We start from the raw sequence: 20,586 nt of genomic DNA, 5'->3' as shown, positions 1-20,586 counted from the left end.
GGCAGAACACCCCTGCCAGCGCCCCGTTCTGACCCACCTGGTGTCCCGCCTCCTCTACACACAGGTGTGGCATCACTTTGACATGATGTTGACTCACGGTTTGGAAAATGACACTGAACTCTTGTCCAGTGTTTGCTTTAAAAATATTGTCTAAACATAGGAGCTGGCTGCACAGAATTCATAATACTTGTTCCTGAGAAAAACTGCAGGGTCTTTGGCGGTGTGGAGGTTGGGGTTGAAGCCTGCAGCCCGATGTCCTTGCACCAGCCTGCAGGGCGCCTTCCTGCAGTGACCCCTCCAATTCTCTCCCCGATTCCCTCGCCCGTCCTGCCCCTACTTGCTTCATGGCCGGATGGCTGCAGGTGGAGGGAAGTCCTTCCACTCTGGTGTCGTTAAGCCTGTCATTCTAGGTTCACTGAGGGTTTAGATCTTGAGCATTAGACCCAGTGCTGGGCATAGAGTTGCCACTCTCTGTAGGTAAGTTAATAAACTCGCTGGGAGCTGGTGCCTTTGGGGCATTCCAGCAGTGCCTGAGCCAGTGCCTCTAGAAGTCCCTTCGCATCACATTTGGATCATGTGTCCACTTGCTTTTTCTGTGGTCAGGTAAATGCCACAGGTGGCTGATGGCAGAAAGCTGCTCCTGGCTCCCCCTCTTTGCCTCCAAACCAGCCTGTTCCTGAGAAGTGGTTCTTCTTACTCATCTCTTACTCTGAGTTCCAAAAGTCAGACTTGTGATCTGTTTTCTGTCCTTAGCCAATGTCAGGAGCCAGCCTCCCTCACCCCTCTAGTGGCTGACCAGCCCAGGGGTGACATGGTTGTCATGATGGGGCTGCTGAGCTTTGCCTGGTGTTCGAGGAAATTGCGTGATTCAGGAGCCTGGCCTGGAGAGGCCGCCCTCGCAGAGCAAAGCAGAGCGTGCAAGTTCCAGACAGCGGGCCTCTTGGCCTGTGCTCTTTTCCAGGCCTGTGGCAAAGCTGGGCGGGTTGGCTGCCCTTTGTGGGGGCTTTTTTTGTGCATAGAGGCCAGAATGTAAATATCAGGACATTTCAAAATAAATTTCATGAGAAATCTTGAAACAGTGACAAGCCTGGCTGGAACATGACTTTAAGGCCCCTGGCCTGGCGATCCTTTGCAGGAAGCCGGGTCCCCCTGTGAGGTTTAACTCCCCCTCCTGTCACCGTGCCCCCAAGTGCAGGCGCTTTGAGGGGCCGCCTTGCACCTCAACTTGCTTCCACATGAGGATCAGAAGGAGTGCTTGGAACGGCCACTGTGCGAGCAGCGTCAAGCATTCTCTTGATTTGCGTTCCTAAGTGGAGTTTCCTTCGGCTGAAAGATGAGGATTTTTAAAGCTGATGTTTGTTTGACAGCGTTAAGCCCTTTCACACACTTAGTCAATCCTGCAACTCCCGGGAGGCTGTGACAGACGGGGGGAGGCGTGTCGGGGACACTGGCCCCTGTCAGGGTGTAGCATCGCCCCTCATTGCTGACGGAGCTGGCGGGGTGCTGCTGGGCTTGCAGACAGGTGGGCTCCTGCCTCCTGCCGGGAGGAGTGGGTGCCAGCGGCCCTGATGCCCTGCCGCCCCATTTCCTCCTTCGGTTTCTTGCCCGTCGCGAGAGCATCCCTGGCTGCCTCACTGAGGTTGAGAGGGCAGGTCCTCCTGAGTGAGCTGAGCTCCAGACGCTCGCCCCCCAGGCTCCCCTCAAGGAAGCTGGGGGCGTGGGCACTGTGGGCCGCGGGGCTCACCCGGACCCCTCTGTCTTCCAGAGGACTACCCCAACGGCACGTGGCTGGGGGACGAGAATAACCCCGAGATGCGGGTGCGCTGCGCCATCATCCCCTCCGACATGCTGCACATCAGCACCAACTGCCGCACGGCCGAGAAGATGGCGCTCACGCTGCTGGACTACCTCTTCCACCGCGAGGTGCAGGCCGTCTCCAACCTCTCAGGCCAGGGCAAGCACGGCAAGAAGCAGCTCGACCCCCTGACCATCTACGGCATCCGGTGTAAGTGCCACCCCTGGTCCCGCTGGGGGTGGGCACCGGGGGACCCCCAGAGGTGGGGTGGGCGGCTCTGGGTCAGAGCTGGTCAGGAGCGGGTGCCCCGTACACGTACATTTAGCTTACACTTAGCTTTCTTTTTTTAATTTTATGGCCACACTTCTTGGCATGTGGGGTTTTAGTTCCTCGATCAGGAATCGAACCCATGCCCCTTGCAGTGGAAGCGTGGAGTCTTAACCACTGGCCCACCAGGGAAGTCCCTGCAGTTTCTTTTTCAGACTTCTTCTGACTTCGGGCACGCCAGCCACCTCCTGGGTCAGGAACCCACTGTCACCACTGCCAGCCACATCCACCTCACTGTGGACAAGACTGGGTTTTACATTTTTTCTTTTTTTCTGATTATCAGAAGTATTTTCCTTGCTCGGTTTTTTCCAGGGGTGGGGAAAAAAAATAGCATTTGAATCACAAGCACTTCTTTGAGCGAGGGAGCAAAGTTACTGAGCGAGAAACATGCGGGATGCCAGCTTCTTCAGGCTTCCCCAGGGTTAACGGGCCCCCAGAAGCTGGGATGACCAGCCATACAGTTCACATGCCCTGTGCAAAAAGGAGCTCTTTATTGTAAACGTAAAGAAATTGGCCACATTGTCGTGAGGCTTAGGATCTAAAGACAGAGCAGTTGCCTTTTCCCCATTGAATTGATAGAGCTGTAGCCTAGTTCTCAGGGCTTTACTGGTGAGTCACATAGGCATCTGCTCAGGCTGCGGGAGCCTTCTGGCTGATCTCATGAGACTAGAGATGAGGCTGGCATGCCCCCCGGGGCCCTGAGCGACAGGTCTTTGAAGACGGCTGTGAGGGGGACAACATGGAGAGACCCCCGTGCCGGGAGATGTGATTTAGCAGCACAGATGGGAATCAGGTGTGCATGAGGACTGTTGTCAGGTTTTCCCGAGGCAGCCTGGGGCAGAGATGGTGTTGATGATGGTCCACAGGGACCCAGAGCCCCACTGACACTGGCCTCTCTGGTGTGTGACAGGCTGGCCGTGTCTGGGGCCATGAGGTTGAGACCATGGTTCTAGCAGAGCCAGTCTCCCTGGGAGGGCTGGGGGTGAGTCTGTCTTGTCTGTGGTGGAGGCTCACAGCCTGTGGCCCGTGGCCATCGTGGTTTGTAGCAGCACGAGTCAGGGTCTGTCATCATATGGCCGTGTGATCCTGTGTGTCTGTGTCTCTCTCCTCTCCTCCTGGCAGCCCTGTCCTGCTGCATTCAGAGCCCACTGAACTCCAGTGTGACCGCTTCTGTGGTTAATTCCTCATGTCTGCAGCGACCTTGTGTCCAGGAGCATCACCACGTTCTGGGTCCTGGGCGTGGATGTGAACTTTGGGGCGCATTTCAGTACAGTGCTCAGGGCCTGGGTTATTTGGAACCCCGGGTGATCAGGCTCCTCCAGGCCCAGCCCAGCACGCCTCTCTGGGGGCTAGGAGGAAGTCGTGGTCAGTGTGGGCTGGTGGGGGGAGGGAGCCTGTGAGAAGCAGAGGCAGGTGGGGCCCTGACTCTCAGGGCACCCTGGAGTGGGCTCTCCTCACACTCCAAGGGGCAGGGCGCCCGTGGCAGGGTGGGGCTTGCCTGCTGCAGTCCCCTGCGCCCCCACCAGCCACTGAGGGGCTGGCTGGCTTGTCTGCTGCTGAGACCAAGCGCTGAGACGGAGAGTCCTGAGGTGCTGGGGTGGGGAGGGGCTGCTGGGCTGTCTGTGGCCATTTCTTCTCTACATGGGTGGGCGCCGAAGGCTTGAATTTTCAGGCTGGTTCTCACTCCTCGCTGATAACTCAGCTTTGGAGCTAAAGTGAGGATACTGGCGTTCTTATTTCATGAGGTTTTCTTAGGAGCATCAAATGACTTGAGATAAAATGCCTCAACAAGTGTGAAAAGCAGTTAATTCAAAGTAATCTTTTTATCACTCATTATGGGAGCTTCCCTCCTCCTTTCACTCAGCTGAGGTTGCTCAGAGCTGTCAGAAAAGATGAGGGACGCCTTTGGCAAAGTGAGAGGAAGCCCAGCTGTGGCGCCAGCCTTCGGTGCCCACCCCCGCCCTGCCCCATATGGTTCCCGGGGCAGAGCCAAGCCCCTTGGTGAGGGGGCATTGGTGCTGCTGGTTCCTTCATTAGTTTTTCTTGGCAGCCATCATGGGGGCATCTGCCATAGAGCTGGAGTCTTGAGTCACTGTTGGAAGGAACTATGTAATAAGATGTCTTAGAAGCGTCTAAAAATGGTTAGTGCAGAACTATGAGAATGTGTATTTTTTCTTTAAAGGACATAAGCCAGGTTTTGAACTGGCAGGTTGGTTTTTACAAAGTCAAATTTAGGTATTAACGTTTTTGTTTGTTTCTTATATTTGTACACCTTCATGTGTCTTGTATATATTCTTTTCTGTTAGTAACAGGTTCTGAAAGTTTGCATAATCTTGTTGATCCCTCGAGGCATTTGGAAGGTGTTTTCCTTGCGCAGAAGGCAGGAGGGGCTGGAGGGTGGTCTGCAGGGATTCGTCTGTGTTGGAGCAGGCCCCTGACGAGGTGGTGGACATGCGTGTGGTCATCAGCTCTTTGCCTGTGTTTGGGCTCCTCTGCAGCTGTAGTTGGTAGCTGGCTCTTCCTGTGACTGTACGACTGTATTTAGTGGTCAGTCCCCAGTGATTATACGATTGTAGTTCCAATAGTTGGATTCAGTCAGTGTTTGAGTTCTATTGTAACTGTGGCTGGTACTTGGGTTCTCTTGTCGCTCAAGTGAATAACTGGCTGGGACTTTGTGAGCTTGCCCTGCACTTAGAGCCATCCCTTGCATGGAGCCATCCCTCAGTAAATAATGAGGGACGACTCTGGTTAGAGATGACCTGGAAACCAGCACGGAGGTGCCGCGGCCCTGCCGATCCCCTAAACCCAGCCCTCCTTAACCCCGTTACTCTTTATCAGGATTACAGACATTTTGGTTGTCATTCTGTTTAGAGTTAAAAATGTCTTAGCTTGTGTTCACAAAAAGTCAAGAGGTGTTTTGACAAAAGAAAAGATAGTTTACTTAAGAAAACAGACACTCCCTTTGTTTTGATTCTTTCTAGGGTGTGTGGTCCCCATGGAGCAGATCTCAGATTTGGGGCATCAGTTTCTCTCTCAGCAGATACTCCAGACTTGGTGCTCTTAGCAGTCAAAACAGGAAGTTTTTCAGCTTAATCTTCTTATTAAATTTTTGGATTTCATCCACTTATTTTCTCTCTATTCAGTGGAGCTTTGTGACCAGCTAGACAGGAGGTCACCCTGGTGAAAAGCATTTCTTGTGGTTTGCATGTTCCTGACAGTTTCTTTCTGTCAGTTGAGCACAGGGAAGAGATGAGGTGGTCCACTGAGAGATGGGTGGGCTGGCAGGGCAGGATCTCCTGTGGGAGGGGGGGTCTCAGATGCCCGTGTTGCACACTGAGAGCTTGCTGTAATGTAGGGGCCACCAGCGAGGGTGCTGGTGGGCTGCAGCCTGGTGTCCCTGCCTCTCTGGCCAGCAGTCAGTGGACGTGATGCCCACTAGGCTGGGTGTGCGAGGGCTCCAGGGAGGAGGCTGGTCTCTATCTTTAGGGACTTCTGTTCTGACTGAGGAGGCAGACGGGGAGGCAAGGGAACTTCCATAAGCCTCAGACTCAAATAGCTGTGGAAGAATGTCTTCAGATGAATTGTAATCAGCATTTAGTCAACAAACATTGATGTGTCTGTCCTCGCTTGGACGTTCTGGGTTCTTGGCAGGCATGGGTGAGCAAGTGTTTGTGGAGGAAACAGAGTAAATATCATCAGTATCTAGGGGGTGGCAGTTGGGAGGGTTCTGGGGTCAAGTGGGCTGATTGAGGGGAGGATCATTTAGATCGCGTTGGAGCTGAGACGTGAGAGGAGGGAAGGAGGCGGCTGGGCAGCGTGAAAGGGGTGACAAGCTTCAGTTTCGGTAAAGCTCTCAGGACCCTTGACTTCGTCTTGGCCTCGGGACCCAGAAGGCTGTGTACGAGATCTGGGTAGACAGTTGGAGCACGAGCATCCAGGACGCCTGTGGGAGCCCTCACCCCCAGCTCGCAGCTTGTCTCCCTCTGGTGTGAGTGGATCAGGGCAAAAAAGTTCAAGTTAAATGAACGGAAAGCCGTCGTCACCCATGACAGGCACGCCCAAGGTGGCTCTTGCCTGTCAGGCTTTCTGTTCCCGCCGTGCCCTGACCACAGCTGGGCAGGAGGCAGCGCCTCACCTTCCTCCCGTCGGATGTGTTTTGCAGGTCACCTCTTCTATAAGTTTGGAATCACGGAATCCGACTGGTATCGAATCAAACAGAGTATTGACTCCAAGTGTCGGACAGCTTGGAGGCGAAAACAGCGAGGCCAGAGCCTGGCCGTCAAGAGCTTCTCCAGGAGGACGCCGTCCTCGTCTTCGTATGGAGCCTCAGGTTTGTGGGCAGCTGGGTGGGTGATCCGGGGCCATCAGAGGCAGCATGCTCCGTGCCCGCTCGTGCCCTGTGAGAGGCTCCCGCGCGGGTGCCAAGGAGCAGAGCGTCCTGGGCTTGGCAGTATCACGAGGGTCTCGGCCAGGACCTCCGGTGGGTTAGCCTGTGGCTGGCTCTCTGGCCGCCCCTTGGGATGGTGTTCAGATCCCCCATCTGGGCAGCGGTCTTGGAGCTCCGTGTTTCCAGCTAGCACCTGTGTGAGGCCCTGAGCCAGCCTGGACCGGGTCCGAGCCGGGGTGGGGGAGGCTGGGCTGGCTGCTAAAGCGCCCTTTGCCCCTCAGGCTTGGTTTCTAGCAGGGGCTGATGATGACACGCTTCATCTTTACTCTCGCTCACTTATTTAAACATTTTCCTTCCAGTTACTAGTGTTTCTTTCAGCTGAATGACAGTAATTTGGTTTAATGGCACTTTTGTGTCTTCGGTTTATTTGTTCTCTGTTTATAAATACAGCAGTGTTCCTCCTGAGAGGCTGTAAGTTTGAGCAGCTCGGTGCGGCCGTTGGCCTTGTGTCCTTTTGTGGGTGGCGAACAGGCTGTTCAGTGCCGATGCTGGGCAGGCTCCGGTTCTCAGGACATGTCCTTTGGGATGGACTCTGGCCGGCCCTGGGAAGGTCTGCAGAGTCCAGTAGCACCTTCCATGGCCAGAGTGACCAGAGCTTTCTCAGGGGCAGGGGACCCCCCTGTCATCCTGCTGGATCAGCTGTCCTCTGGGTCTTGGAGGCGGACTTCTTGGTGCTACAGGGCGCGCTGCTGCCTCCGTCCACCCAGCTCTGCACGCTGCACCTCTGGGGTGGGCTCGGGCTGCTCTCAGGAGATTGGTCTCCTGGGAGCCAGAGAGGGCCCTTTCCTCAGGCCCTGGAGCCCTTAGAGTTTCGAGAGAAACACGGAACAGCACATTCTTCTGTCAGTTTCTGTAACTTCCTGTTGACTTGATGTTTCTCTCAAACTTGATACGCACAGGGTGGTTGGTTGAAGGGCCTCTGGGATTTTGTTCTGATCTTCCTGTGTACTCGAGGCCTGACACAGCGAATCTGGTACCTAAGGCTCTTCTGGTGACAGACATAATCCAGGAACATGTCAGTCAACCAGGATTCCGTAAATTTGGGCTTTGTGGTAATTCCAGCTGGGGTTGCCTTGTTTACTTCCGAATTATCAGCACACAGAAGAGGAACTGACAAGTAAATGCTGTTGGTGAGCATCTGAGCCAAGGCTGCTGTATTTAAAGCTGGATTAGTACTGCCAGTTTGAGCACAAACCACATCACTAGTTTCAAGGGACTTTTAAAGTATCAATTTATTAAAACATCTGTATTTCACACTCCTGTCTGGCCACACTGTGTGAATTTTTATATGTGCTTGAGTTTAAGGGGCTGCCCTTTATTGTGTAAACACCCCCAGTGCTTTCCCTGCAGCTCTTGTTGGGGAGCATCCGTGTAGGGCTCAGAACGTGAGGGTTGCAAGGAACCAGCTCCTGACCTTGTGTCTCTCTGGACGTGGAGGAGCGCCAGCCAGTGGGGGCAAGGTCTGTGAGAGGCTGCCCTTTCTGTGTCTCTGTGCTGGGAGCAGGCGGGGAGGTCTTCCCTCAGCAGGAAACCTTGTCTCCCGTCACTTGCCGTAGCTCTTGGATTGTAAGCAAGTAACCGAGGCCCGTTTTTGTGCTGGATTTTGATATCAATATAGGTTATAAAACATGGGTTTAAATTGGTTCTCACGAAGTTGCATGCTTGTGGGGAGCTATTGATTGCGTGGTTAGTTCAGTAACTGAGGTTTCTGATGTGTTGCACGTGTTAACGTTTTAATGCTGTTATATTGTAAGTTTTTAAAAGGGTAGTCAGTGGAGTCTATACCGTAACAGGTTGATAGGCACCATTCAGCTATCAAAAGTGCACGAAAAGTCTGTTCTTCGAGAATCAGATGTTTTATATCTTTTGTGTCCTTCCATTCATGCCTGTATTCCACTTCTCAAGGAATTTCACTCTAATATGTCTTTATCTTTAGAAGTTTTTTGAGTAATCCATTCTTAGAAAGTGAAAGTCGCTCAGTCGTGTCCAACTCTTTGCAACCCCATGGAATATCCAGTCCATGGAATTCTCCAGGCCAGAATACTCGAGTGGGTAGCCTTTCCCTTCTCCAGGGGATCTTCCCAACCCAGGGATCGAACCAGGGTCTCCCGCATTGTAGGCAGATTCTTTACCAACTGAGCTATCAGGGAAGTCCTAATCCATTCTTTACAACAAAAATATGTATGTACACTGGAGAAGGCAATGGCAACCCACTCCAGTACTCTTGCCTGGAAAATCCCATGGATGGAGGGGCCTGGTGGGCTGCAGTTCATGGGGTCGCTAGGAGTCAGACACGACCGAGCGAGTTCACTTTCACTTTTCACTTTCATGCATTGGAGGAGGAAATGGCAACCCACTCCAGTGTTCTTGCCTGGAGAATCCCAGGGACGGGGGAGCCTGGTGGGCTGCCGTCTTTGAGGTCGCGCAGAGTCGGACACGACTGAAGCGACTCAGCAGCAGCAGTATGTACATTGACAATTAAAATTTTTTCTGAGTCCTAATGTTGTAAGTGTATAAGAAAATTCTCCTGGTTGAGACAACATTGCAATTAAAAGTGATACACAGGAGAACAAACGTATCTCATTTTGGGTTAAACATGGAAAGTACACTATTATTGGGCTTCCCTGGTGGCTCAGCAGTAAATAATCTGCCTGTAATACAGGAGACCTGGGTTCGATCCCTGGGCCAGGAAGATCCCCTGGAGGAGGAAATTGCAGCCCACTTGAATATTCTTGCCTGGAGAATCTCATGGACAGAGGAGCGTGGCAGGCTATATAGTACATGGCATTGCACAGAGTTGGATACAACTGAGCAACTAAACAACAGTAAAACTTTTATTGAAAAGTTTACCTTTAATTGAGCTGGTAGGGCTTTTCCCCCAAATAATCCATGGACCAATCCTACTTTGGGCTGGTCTGAAACAGAGTTTAGTGTCTACTTTCTTCCTGTTTTACACTTTTGTTGCTTCATCTGAGGAGCTTCACTTATACCCAGTGGGTGGCTGGGAACCGTCCCTGTTTAGGGGTGGTCGCGTCTTCATCTCTGTCCACAGGTCAGAGATCTCTGCCGTGTGACCAGCTGCTGCTCGTGACGCTGCACATCCAGGAGCTGCCAAGTCCAGGATGGAGGGTCCCCCTTCCTCCCTGTGCGGGCAGGGGAAGACAGAGGTGGGCTCAGCCTGGGCTGATCTCTCAGGCCCGTGTGTACCTCCCTGCAGAGACCATGATGAGCACACCGCCGCCCTCCAGTGAGTTGCAGCAGCCACCCCCACAGGCCCTGCACTACGCCCTGGCCAACGCCCAGCAGGTCCAGATCCACCAGATCGGGGAGGACGGGCAGGTCCAAGTAGTACGTACTTCTTGCCAGTCTGCTCTCGTGGGCGGGAGGGGAGGGGAGGGTTGGGGGCATGACCAGCTTTCCCTGCGGTTCTGGACCCCGCTCACAGCTTGGGGGAGGGGTCCAGTGCCAAATCAAAGCAGAAGCAGTTAGGGTAGGCCTTCTACAGCTCACAGATACCCTGGTCCCTGCAACTCTGCACTTCTGCCCGTCTTCCTGGGGCACCATGATGTGTCCTAGGTATTTCCTCAGCTCAGAAGCACGGGCACCCTGTACTTAGGGCCAGTGGAGGAAGCTGGAGGCCTTAGCGTGTAGCTTCTTTGGATTGGGTGACAAGTGCCCCTCTGCGTGGCGCCCAGCACCCCCAGCCCACCTGGCCCTGCCTCATGTGCTGCTGGCCCAGGTGGACATCCCTCCCAACCCTTCGTGGGTCCCGTGGCCAAAGAGGGCGGGCAGGAACTCTCTGGGGATCCTGGGGGTGCTTCGTCACCCAGCCTCCTCGCCAGCGGGCTCATGGCAGGGCAGCCTCCTGGACACCTGGTTAGATGCCGCACTCCACACACCATCCGGAGAGGGAGAGGTTCCTGAGAGCACAGGGGGCACTTGTGAGGGGCGTGTCTTCTTCCAGGGGAGACAGAGCAGCTACAAACAGTGGTTCTTTGTTTAGCTGACAGTCCCAGAGGCAGTGACTCTTAGCTCGTTAGTGAGGAAGCTCTCTGAAAGAATTCCAGAGTAGATAACTGTGATGCAGGGTTTGTATAGACATGGTAACATGAACGCCACAGAGAAATCTTCAGTGGTTTATTTTCAGGCCCATTTTGATTAAGGTAGAATTTTAAATAAGATAAGGGATATTCATTTCATTGAGCAAAGTTAAGATTTACAGTAATTACTCGTCTGCCTGTACCTGCAAACATTTTAGTTGGAGTCTTTGATTCTTTGGAACTATATTTATTAATGTTTACTTCAGTTGTTTACATAGTCATTGATTTAAAGAGTTGACTGACCTGTTCTCCGTGTGGATACAGGTACAACAGCCACTCACCTTTCTAGTCATGCTGCTGTGTGGCCTCGGGCACCCCCAGGTTACTAGGGGCGCTTCCTGAAAGTCCACAGTTTCTGGTCCCCCTCCCGGTTGATAGTACGATTTAAAAAAAAAAACACCAAAAACTTCAGTTTTCTGGAAAATTTTGGTTTCTCTTTTTTGTGTGTCCTTCACATTCTTAAATTTGCTCGTTTAGTGACATTTAAAGCGTCAGCAGAGTTTTCCTAGGCCTCGTTGCCCCTTTAAGAATGACTGCAGAATGTTAGTGTTATGGTCTTAAAGTGGTCCTTTGGGAGGCGGGTCAGTCGCTCACACAGTGCTTTGTGACTCTGGCGGCTCTGGCCTCCACTGTCTTGTCCTGAGCTGTGAGGGTGAGTCAGGAGCGAGTGTCTCCTGTCTGCCCTGATGCTTCCTGTGTCTTCTCTTCTGCGGATCCCACAGGGCCACCTACACATCGCCCAGGTGCCTCAGGGGGAGCAGGTGCAGATCACGCAGGACAGTGAGGTGAGTCCACCAGCCCTCCCGGGGCCCACAGGCCTCCTGCACTCCGACCCCTGTAGTGTGCATGACCACTGGGCTGCCCCGGGTGACACAGGCGTCGGCAGCGGCCCCTTGATGTGCGCTTCTGGGGGCCTTCCTGCCCTGGCTGCGCCGGTGGCTGTCAGGGTTTGTTTTTGGACACTGTATGGAGGCTTTTGCTCCTGGAGAGCTGCCCTCTGGACCGCTGTCTCGCATGAGATACAGACCTTCCTGCACTCCAGCCTAGGGGTGGGAGGAGCATAAGAGGGTTGCCACAGACTGCGGCCTCACCATCCTCCCCACCGGTCTCGGCTTCCTCTGCCCAGGGGGCTGGTGCCTGCTTTGAGGGGGTGGGAGTCCTGTGAGAGAGTACATGTAGGCCTGTGAGCCGCCTCGCAGCTTTCTCTGGCCTCTCCCCACTGGCGTCCTCCTTACTGCTACCCATAGTAAGGATGGAGGTGGGGGCTTCTGGCTGCACGCCTGCCCTCTGTGTGCGTGGCGGCTGCCACGGGGCGCCTGGCTTGGGAAGGTCAGCTTGACTCCCACCTTCTTCCCAAAGGAGAGGCTGAAGGACTGGGGCTGGGAGCCGTCCACTCTGGCCAGCGTGGTTCCCAGCACCTTGTCCAGGACCCTGGACCCACACCCTGACCTTTGTGCCCAGTGTGGGTGGAGCTGAGGGATGGGCTTGCTTCCTGCTTCAGGGCTATTACCCCCCCAACCTCTGGGTCCCAGGTCCCAGGAGACCTGGACCCTCTGGGTCCCAGGTCCCTGTGGGCTTGCTGGCTCAACATTCTTAAGGGGGTGTCTGTGATCTCACACAGAGCAGCAGGTTATGGGGGCTGGGGTAGGGGAGCAGACTGCAGGCTAAGTGGGGGCACCCCCAGAAGTCTGGGGCTTCGCTTCACTGGGCACGGGTGAGGGGCCACACCCACAGAGGGCTGGGCATCCACCAGCTCACCTGCCTTGCCACCTCCCTCCATGGGGGCTCTTGAAGGAAATCTGCAAGGGTGGGATAAGGAGGAAGCAATGTGTGTTGCTTTTATACTGTTTCTGCTAAAACTTCACTAGAGTACTTCTGAATTTCCATTTTTATTATCGATTTTACTCACTTTTCCTCCAGTTTCCTTAACTGAATCCTTTGTCCATAGAACCTAGTGTTTTTTGCTTCCATTAGGAATTGGGTGCACTGAATTAGAAGCAGTTGCTGATAGTATAATGATTACTTTGTAATAAGTTACAGCATGCAGTTAGTCTTCTTATCACATTAAAACCTTACCTTGTTCATTTAAAAATTAGGTAATTATTTTGTCAAAATGAGGATATTCGTAGAGATGTTTAGCAGAGCCTACCAGACTTAAAGCAACTATTTTTTTAAACCAATGAAAATGGATTTCCAGCTGATGAGATCCTGGTGTATGTGTGGTCTGGTTAATTGCATTGTGTCCCACAGGTTTCCTGGTTGCAGCAATGCCACGTGATGTGTCCAGGGTCTCGTGGGGGAGTGTGGGACCTCTCTGGGCTACTTTAAATTCTTCTTTTGAGTCTAAGATTGGTTCCAAGTAAAAAGTTAGAAGAAAATAACATTTTCATATGGAGTCAGGGTTGGGGGTTAGGTCCAATGTTTTTTAATTGGTTTGCTTTGTTTTTGTAAGAAAAAATAGTATTTGTAAATGTAGCTTAAGTATTTTGAGGTTTTTATGGCTATGGAGGATTGTGTTTTTGTAGAATGGATGTTAACAGTCCTGCTGATTCTCACAAACGGCCTGGGGACATTCCTGCCTCTGTATCTTGAGTCTTGAAGCATTGTTGTTGATTGCCTTTTTTTAAATCTGTTTTGCAGGGCAATCTGCAGATACACCATGTGGGACAGGATGGGCAGGTAAGTGCTCACTTGTGGTGGGTCCCAGCTCGTGTTGCTGCAGGCAGGGTGGGGCTTGTGGATGGCGGGGCCCTGGGCCGCTGTGCAGTCTCTGTCTGCAATATAAGGCAGAGTTTGTTCCCGTTTATTTCTGTCAAACTCTAATCACTGCCATTTTCTTCTGGTCCTGAGAAGAGACACAGAAACCCTCACTGAGCTCACCTGATGTGAACTGTCCAGAGCTGTGAGAGTCCCCAGGCCATCTAGAGGCCCAGGGGCCTGCTGTGTCTAGGGCTGCTCCTGGGGCTGGAGCTGGGCTGTCCCCCCAACCCCTTGGTCCTCATGCAGGCTCCCTGCGTGGCCTGGGGCCTCACAGCATGGTGGCCAGGCCCCCAAGGGATGTGGCTAGCTTTTGAGAGCTGGGACGCAGACACGCAGGCCCCGAGGTGACCCCCCTCCGGAGGGCGGTGTGGGCTGTCCGGGTCCTGCTCTGAATCAGGAGGACGAGCTGTGAGGTGGTCGGCAGGGAGGCATGTGGCATCTCTCGGCACCCACGCTGGGCCCCGTGCAGCTTGATCGTGAGCTGCTGAAGGGCAGGGCCGTGTCCTTCCTATAAAGGCAGGGTCCTGCCTGAGCGCCAGAAGAGGCCAGGCAGATTCCCATGGAGACGGTTGTTGGGTGATTCACGCACCATAAGCCCTGAAAGTGAGCCCCCTGCTCAGGCAGATGGGTTGGTGGTTATCCTGTCAGCCCTAGCATCGACCTCAGCCCACCCACCTGAGTGGCATAAAACCCCCATCGAGAAACTTGACACGACTATTAACTGTGTGCTTTGTTGTTGGGGCAGCTTGGCCGATGGTAAAGTTGGGGGTGTTTTTTATAATTAGAGTGTATTGTTAAGATTTTGTTTAACTGGTGTTCAGTCGCTCAGTTGTGTACAACTCTTTGTGACCCCGTGGACTGCAGCATGCCAGGTTTCTCTGTCCTGCACCATCTCCGGGAGCTTGCTCAAACTCATGTCCATTGAGTTGGTGATGCTATCCAACCATCTCATCTTCTGTCATCCCCTTCTTCTCCTATCTTCATTCTTTGCCAGCATCAGGGTCTTTTCTAATGAGTTGGCTCTTTGCATCAGGTGGCCAAAGTGTCGGAGCTTCAGCTTTAACATCAATCCTTCTAGTGAATATTCAGGATTGATTTCCTTTAGGGTTGATTGTTTAATCTCCTTGCTGTCCACGGGACTCGGAAGTGTCTTCTCTAGCACCAGTGTTCAAAAGCATCAGTTCTTTGGTGCTCAGCCTTCTTTATGGTCCAGCTCTCACATCCATACATGACTATTGGAAAAACCATAGCTTTGACCAGACAGACCTTTGTTGGCAAAGTGATGTCTCTGCTTTTCAATCGTTGTCTAGGTTTCTTACAGCTTTTCTTCCAAGGAGCAAGCGTCTTTTAATTTCATGGCGGCACTCACCATCTGCAGTGATTTTGGAGCCCAAGAAAATAAAGTCTCTCACTGTTTCCATTGTTTCCCCATCTGTTTGCCATGAAGTGATGGGACTGGATGCCATGATCTTAGTTTTTTGAACGTTGAGTTTTAAGCCAGCTTTTTTACTTTCCTCTCATCTTCATCAAGAGGCTCTTTAGTTCCTCTTTGCTTTAGTCTTAAGATGTCCTTTTCTACATTAAAAAATTGAGATCTAGGAAAATCTAGAGTTATACAATTTCTGGGGTACATTTTGCATTCTGTTCATCTTGATTTGGGGGGAGTTTAAGAAAACAAAGCAAAGACCCCAGCATTTATTGGCGTGACTAAAAAGTTGTGCACCCGAGCAGACTGTTGGGAAGAGGCGCCTCTGTTTGCAGGGCTCGTCAGCGCCCAGGCACAGTGTGCTCCCGGGAGGAGCACTTTGTCGTTTCGGTCAGCCCCAGTGTTGACTGAGCGTGTGAGGAAGGTAGGAGCAGACCCGTGGGCTGTTTCCTGCCTGTGGCACTGTGCATTCAGCAGGCGCCTGGGTATGGAGCCAGGGATTTGTGGGTCAGGTGATTATGACCTAGTGGGATGTCTCTACTCTGTCATCAGGCAGCATCGTATCTGTTGGAACATTTGAATCGGGCCTGATTTTGTCTATATTTTGGAGATTTTTGCCTCATGAGAAATCTTTAAAGACTGCAGTCTCTTTATATTGGGAACTGTGAAATGGTTTGATACTGTTTCAACTAGATGCGTATTTTGGTAGAAGATTTTTATTTTTTTACAGTTGTGGTTAATGTAATCTAAAATGTGTGTGAAAAAGGTTTGTGTGTGTATGCAGGCTGAATGACATCAGGACACTTGGAAACCTGGGAGATGGGTATGTTCTGGTAAGCCCATCTCTGTAGTGATGAATATGCCAGACACACACAAACATGTACACACACACACGGTTCACGTGGCTTACAGAAAGACAGGCCGCATGGTGATGTGGCCACGTTCCTCTTGCATCTGTGAGATGTTTCCTCAGGATCTAGATAAACAGCTCTGGCTTTCTTGAGACTCTGAAGCCTCTCTCGACATCTTTGGCTTTTGTGTACATCCTTATACTTTGCTTAAAATTGAATTTCAGTAGCTTTCAGAATTTTTTCCATAAAACGAGGCCTTATAAACCCAGCTGGGAAAAAGATTAGAAGAGATGGGAAGTATCCAACATTTTATGTGTAGATCTTTTTTGGAGTGGATGAGAAGAAGGGCTGTGTGTGTGGGGGTGGGGGGGTGGTATGGTGTGCGTGCAGGGTCCTTTATCTGTGGCGTTGGAGCAGTCTCTGCCATCCCAGGGCTCCAGTCCACTGTCAGTGGTCTGCGACACCTTGCCACCAGCACACACTGTCACTTCACTTCTAAGAAAAATGTTTCCTTCAAGAAAATACATTCCTGCCAAAATGCAGACACACTTCTTGGAGAACCTAGGTAGCTTGGGATTAATCCCTCTCGGAAAAGCCTTCTCTACCAGAAACGGTGGAAAATGTAATTTAATCTATAAAAGGGCAGATGCAGAGAAAGTTTGGTGTTGACTGGTTCCCAGAAATATCCTAGAGAGGTCACAGAAGCAGCCCTGCGTCTTCTGTCTTGCTGAGTGTGGTGCTGTGGGCCGTCACCCTGCTTGAGGCAGCTGGCCCCGTCGGCCCTGGTTTCCTGCTCCCAGTTCCATTCCTCAGGAATCCTGTTCCCCCAAGGAGGCTTGGGGCTGTGGGAGGGTACCCAGTGCCCAGGATTCACCGTTCAGTGTCTCCTGGGCCTGTGGGCAGCAGGGAAGGCAGCTTCAGGCTGAGGGGAACTAGTTAGTGCCCCCAGCATGTCAGTCTGGGCCTGTCACCTGTCCCTGGAGTTGTTCCAAACAAGATGGTTTCAGGTTGGACAAGGCCAGGAGGACGTTGACTGAGATTTAGGCTGGAAACATACGGTAATGCTTTTAAGAGGAAGTTGCATGTTGCAGTTACTTGTGTACGTGATTCCAGTATCGTAGGTTGTTGGAATCACATTGTCTTCGGAGGCTCTTGTTGGTTGAGGCCAAGTAGCTTTACAGTAAAACCCCCAAGGCTCTTCCTATTGTTGGATGATCGCCCATGGCCCTGAACCCCTTTGGTCAAGTCTCACCTCAAAGGCTTTGACTCCAGACTTTCAAGGGAGGAGAGACAGGCCTTCAAATTGGAGAATCGTTTCTGATCCATTTTATCATTTTCAAATATATGTTTGAAATATTCAATTAAATAGCTTTGATTCCATTAGATCGAAACTTTATTCATTTCTGTTTTTCACCCACCCACTGTAGTGTGACTTTTTAGCACTCGGGGATTCCCTGTTGGTGAATGAGTGCAGTGGCATTAGTTAACTGTAGGATACCTGTTGGTTGAAGGCATGTTGCTGCTCTTGTGTTTTTAAGCCATTTAAAAATGTACCATATGTCCATTGATGATTTTAGACGAGTTATTACCTGGAAATTTACAGAGGAGAGCTTACCTGAAACTCACAGCTCAGTAGGCTGAAAAATGGTGACTTTTGAGTCGTTCCAAATTTGTTTTCAGTGTGGCCCAAGTTATAAAGCTTTTTCCACATAGGAAAGCTTGGTGATTTCTCTGGAGTCTTCTGAAGCTCTTCTGTCCCTGCCTGTTTTCTGAGAGAGGCCTGCGGGCAATTTGGAGCCCACGCCGGTGCTGGGCCAGCGTCTCGGCGTTTGGGTGACGGCACAGAGCAGCTAAGGATCCTCCCCCAAGAATTTTGCTCCAGACGCCGTCAGGGAGCTGCTGTCCTCCAGGACGAAGCGAGATACCCCTCCTGCTCCACAGGCTGACTCTGTCAGTTTCTGGTTTGGCGGAGGGTGGGTGGAAGCCGAGCCCTCTGATGGGGCTGCCCCATGACATGCTGGCTGTCTCTCCAGATGGTTCACTTCTTTACAGTCGGGGACAGGAGATGGGAGGTGCCATGGGGACGTGTCCCTCCTGTCTGCCCGGCCCCAGCTTTTCCCCCAGCAGACTCCAGGCGCCGTGACCGCCCATGAGGCAGACCCTGGAGGACAGTTCTCCATCCTCTTAGCTCAGGCATGTCTGGACTTGGGGGCTGCAGTCTCAAGGCGGGTGGCTGCCCGGTGCACAGCATCTGAGCTTTATGCAGTGGACTTGGGCACGTGGGGTCTGGAGTTGGCACTGGGCTGCCCCACGCCAGGGGAAACAGGACCACCTGAGGACCTGCAGAGTGAGAGCCGAGTTCTCACAGGGCCGGGACACGAGGGTGCCCTCGAGCCACGTGGCAGCAGAGTCACTGCAGCAGAGCGGCCTTCCAAGCGCAGTGTCATTTCCCACTTTTTTCCTCACTTTGTGAGTGAACCTCGGAGTTCTCTTGAGGTTAACTTCACTGTGGGTATAAGGAATCACGCCTCTAGAAATCAGGGCACAGTGTGATCAGGGTGCCTGGGCATGAGACTGAAGCCACTGCTCTGATGGGTCTGGAGTCTGAGGTTGGTGGGCGGGATCCCAGTCTGGGCCCTGGGGAAGTCATGTTCAGAATCTGGCAGAGCCTCTGCAGCAGAGATTGACTTCTGGTCCAGAAGGTTCCGAGGAATCAGGATGGCTTCTCCTGCATTTCCTGTAGTCAGGTACTGAGATGAACGTCCTGCCCCCGAGTAAAGTGAAATTGGTGTGACGTGCCCCTGGGTTGGAGAGTGTCTGGCACACCTGGCAGGTATTGTGTGTGAGAGATGAGGGAGGGAGGGGTGGAAGGACCCTTGAGCTGACAGGTACCTGAGCATGGTAGGCATTCAGGGTAGAAAACTGATACAGAATTATTTTCATGTGTAGACAGACACAGTCACTGATGTCAAGAGTGCAGGCTGACATTTCATGTTGACCCCCAAAGTGAACCGAGCAGACGGTTCACTGAGTGGCCCCGCAGCGAGCGTCAGTGCTGCCTCCCGTCCGCCCCTGAGCTGGTACAGGTGTTGTCAGCCATGTCCCCATAATGTTCCCGTGTGACCTGTGCTTGCATGGACACATGCACACACCTGTGCTGAGCAGTGAAGGAAATGCACACACACACACACACACACACACGTGCTGACCAGTGAAGGCCTGCCCAGACTCTGAGGATGGCCATCTTGTGGTGAGTGATACGGCTTGGAGTGGACATGGACTCTGGAGCAGACACCTCTGACAGATGCTTGAGCTGTGGAGGGTGGCAGGAACCTCCTAGCTGCACAGGCCATCTAGACGTGGCTCCAAGAGGCTGGGGAGCCGCCCAGGGACACTGGCACAGCAGTTGGAGTTTGGCTGAAACAGAAAGGAAAGCGGGGGCTCCTTACAAGTCAGCGTTAAGGACGTGACTGCTGGGTGGGCCTTACATTTGGGGCAATGCTGCACTGGCGTCTGAGTTGAGCTCCCCAGAACTAGAGGGTAATCCCAGGTAGATGAGGACAGACGGGCAGGTGTTTGGCCAGGAGAGAAGCCAAAGAGGTGGAGAGAAAGGCTCAAACCCCTTTCTTCACGGAGGCTGGTGGAGAGAAATTACCCTTTAGAGGGAGAGTTCTCTAGCGTCACCTGGCGTGGTGAGGTTCCCACTGTCTGGTCTGTGTTCTCCTGCTCGACTCTTCCTAATGCGCCCGCCCTCCTGACTGGCTGTGGTGTAGTGGTGTGCCCAGCGGCCTCGAGGGGCCGCCCAGTGCCTTCAGAGCCTCTTGTGTTTGCTTGTTTTCTCTGGCTTGTGGTCCTGGGCATGTGAGTTAGCCTGAGTCCCCACTTTCTCCCGGGCCGAGAGGCGCTCGGGGTAACAAACGACGACACCTGTGCCCTGTGTCCAGGCTGCAGCTCTTGAGCTGCGGGCCCTGCTCCCCTGCAAGCCCACTGGCCTGGTGGTCTCAGCCGCGTGCAGGGCCTGTCTGCTCACAGGCAGGCTGAATGATGACCATGGTCGTGTGCGTGTCGTCCTGACGCCAGCAGCAGGGCGGCGTCTGTGCCCCATGTGCAGTGCAGACATACATGTCGCTGGTAGTCGGCTGCACTCTCGTGTGAGCCTGCTGTTTCCAGCAGCACCCCTGCTTCGGAATGCAGCCCCCAGTTCCCTGTGCCGGTGTGGGGTGGGCTGGGACGCTTGTCTCCTGTCCCCCCGTCTGGGTGGGCGGCTGTAGCCAGGTACTGTTGGGGAGGTGCAGATGTGCACACCATTGAAGGCTGAAGGCTGGGAGCCCGACACCAGGGTGCTGGCAAGGGCCATCTTGCTGGTTAACGTCCTCGATGTTTGCGGGGGCTGGGCCCATGCCTCTCCTCTTCCTGGGGAGCGTTGAGCCCTCATGGGCTCAACAAAAATTACTGTTGGGTTTACTGTGATGGGACAAGAAGAACTTCTCAAAAACGTGGCGCAGTCTTCTTACCGAGTTTAAGTCAGCAGGGAGCACTCAGCAAGTGACCCACTGAGCTCCGCCCCATGGCCTCATCTAACCCGTCTCCACATGCCGGCATGGTGGATCGTTGGGCTTCTGGGATCGAAGGACTCCAGAGCATCCGTCTGCCTCAGGAGGGATGTGGGACGTGGGACAGTGCTGCTCGGGGGCAGAATGGGGTGTAGGCCGCTTTGGCCCAGAGACCTGCTTGACCGTGTGTGTCACATCAGATGTCAGACATGGCCTCTGGGGGCAGGCCCCTCCTGGGGGGCGGGGGCAGGCGGCCGTGGGTTGTTGAGCAGACTCCGGGGCAGGGGGTGCGCAGTCTTCTGGCAGGGTGGGGCAGGCGGCTGGGGG

The 20,586-nt window shown here is 53.0% G+C and overlaps 1 protein-coding gene across 11 annotated transcripts in view; it reads left to right on the top strand.

The window, feature by feature from the left end:
- BANP (BTG3 associated nuclear protein) overlaps positions 1 to 20,586 on the top strand; it is a 51,663-nt gene that overhangs the window by 24,798 nt on the left and 6,279 nt on the right. For 4 of the 11 annotated variants that reach the window (XM_010843969.1, XM_010843968.1, XM_010843966.1 and 1 more), the window contains 5 exons: positions 1,766 to 2,005; positions 6,285 to 6,452; positions 9,622 to 9,917; positions 11,383 to 11,454; positions 13,310 to 13,348. In XM_010843969.1, the coding sequence (XP_010842271.1) occupies positions 1,766 to 2,005; positions 6,285 to 6,452; positions 9,622 to 9,917; positions 11,383 to 11,454; positions 13,310 to 13,348 (815 nt within the window). The remainder of the gene's footprint in view (positions 1 to 1,765; positions 2,006 to 6,284; positions 6,453 to 9,621; positions 9,918 to 11,382; positions 11,455 to 13,309; positions 13,349 to 20,586) is intronic. The other 7 variants (XM_010843971.1, XM_010843975.1, XM_010843973.1 and 4 more) reach the window with 3 other exon arrangements.

The sequence above is a fragment of the Bison bison genome, unplaced genomic scaffold, assembly GCF_000754665.1.
Source record: "Bison bison bison isolate TAMUID 2011002044 unplaced genomic scaffold, Bison_UMD1.0 scf7180017864192, whole genome shotgun sequence".
In the NCBI taxonomy this organism is placed as follows: Eukaryota; Metazoa; Chordata; class Mammalia; order Artiodactyla; family Bovidae; genus Bison; species Bison bison.
The sequence above is the reverse complement of the archived record's forward strand: the minus strand, read 5'-3'. Positions and strand labels throughout refer to the sequence as shown.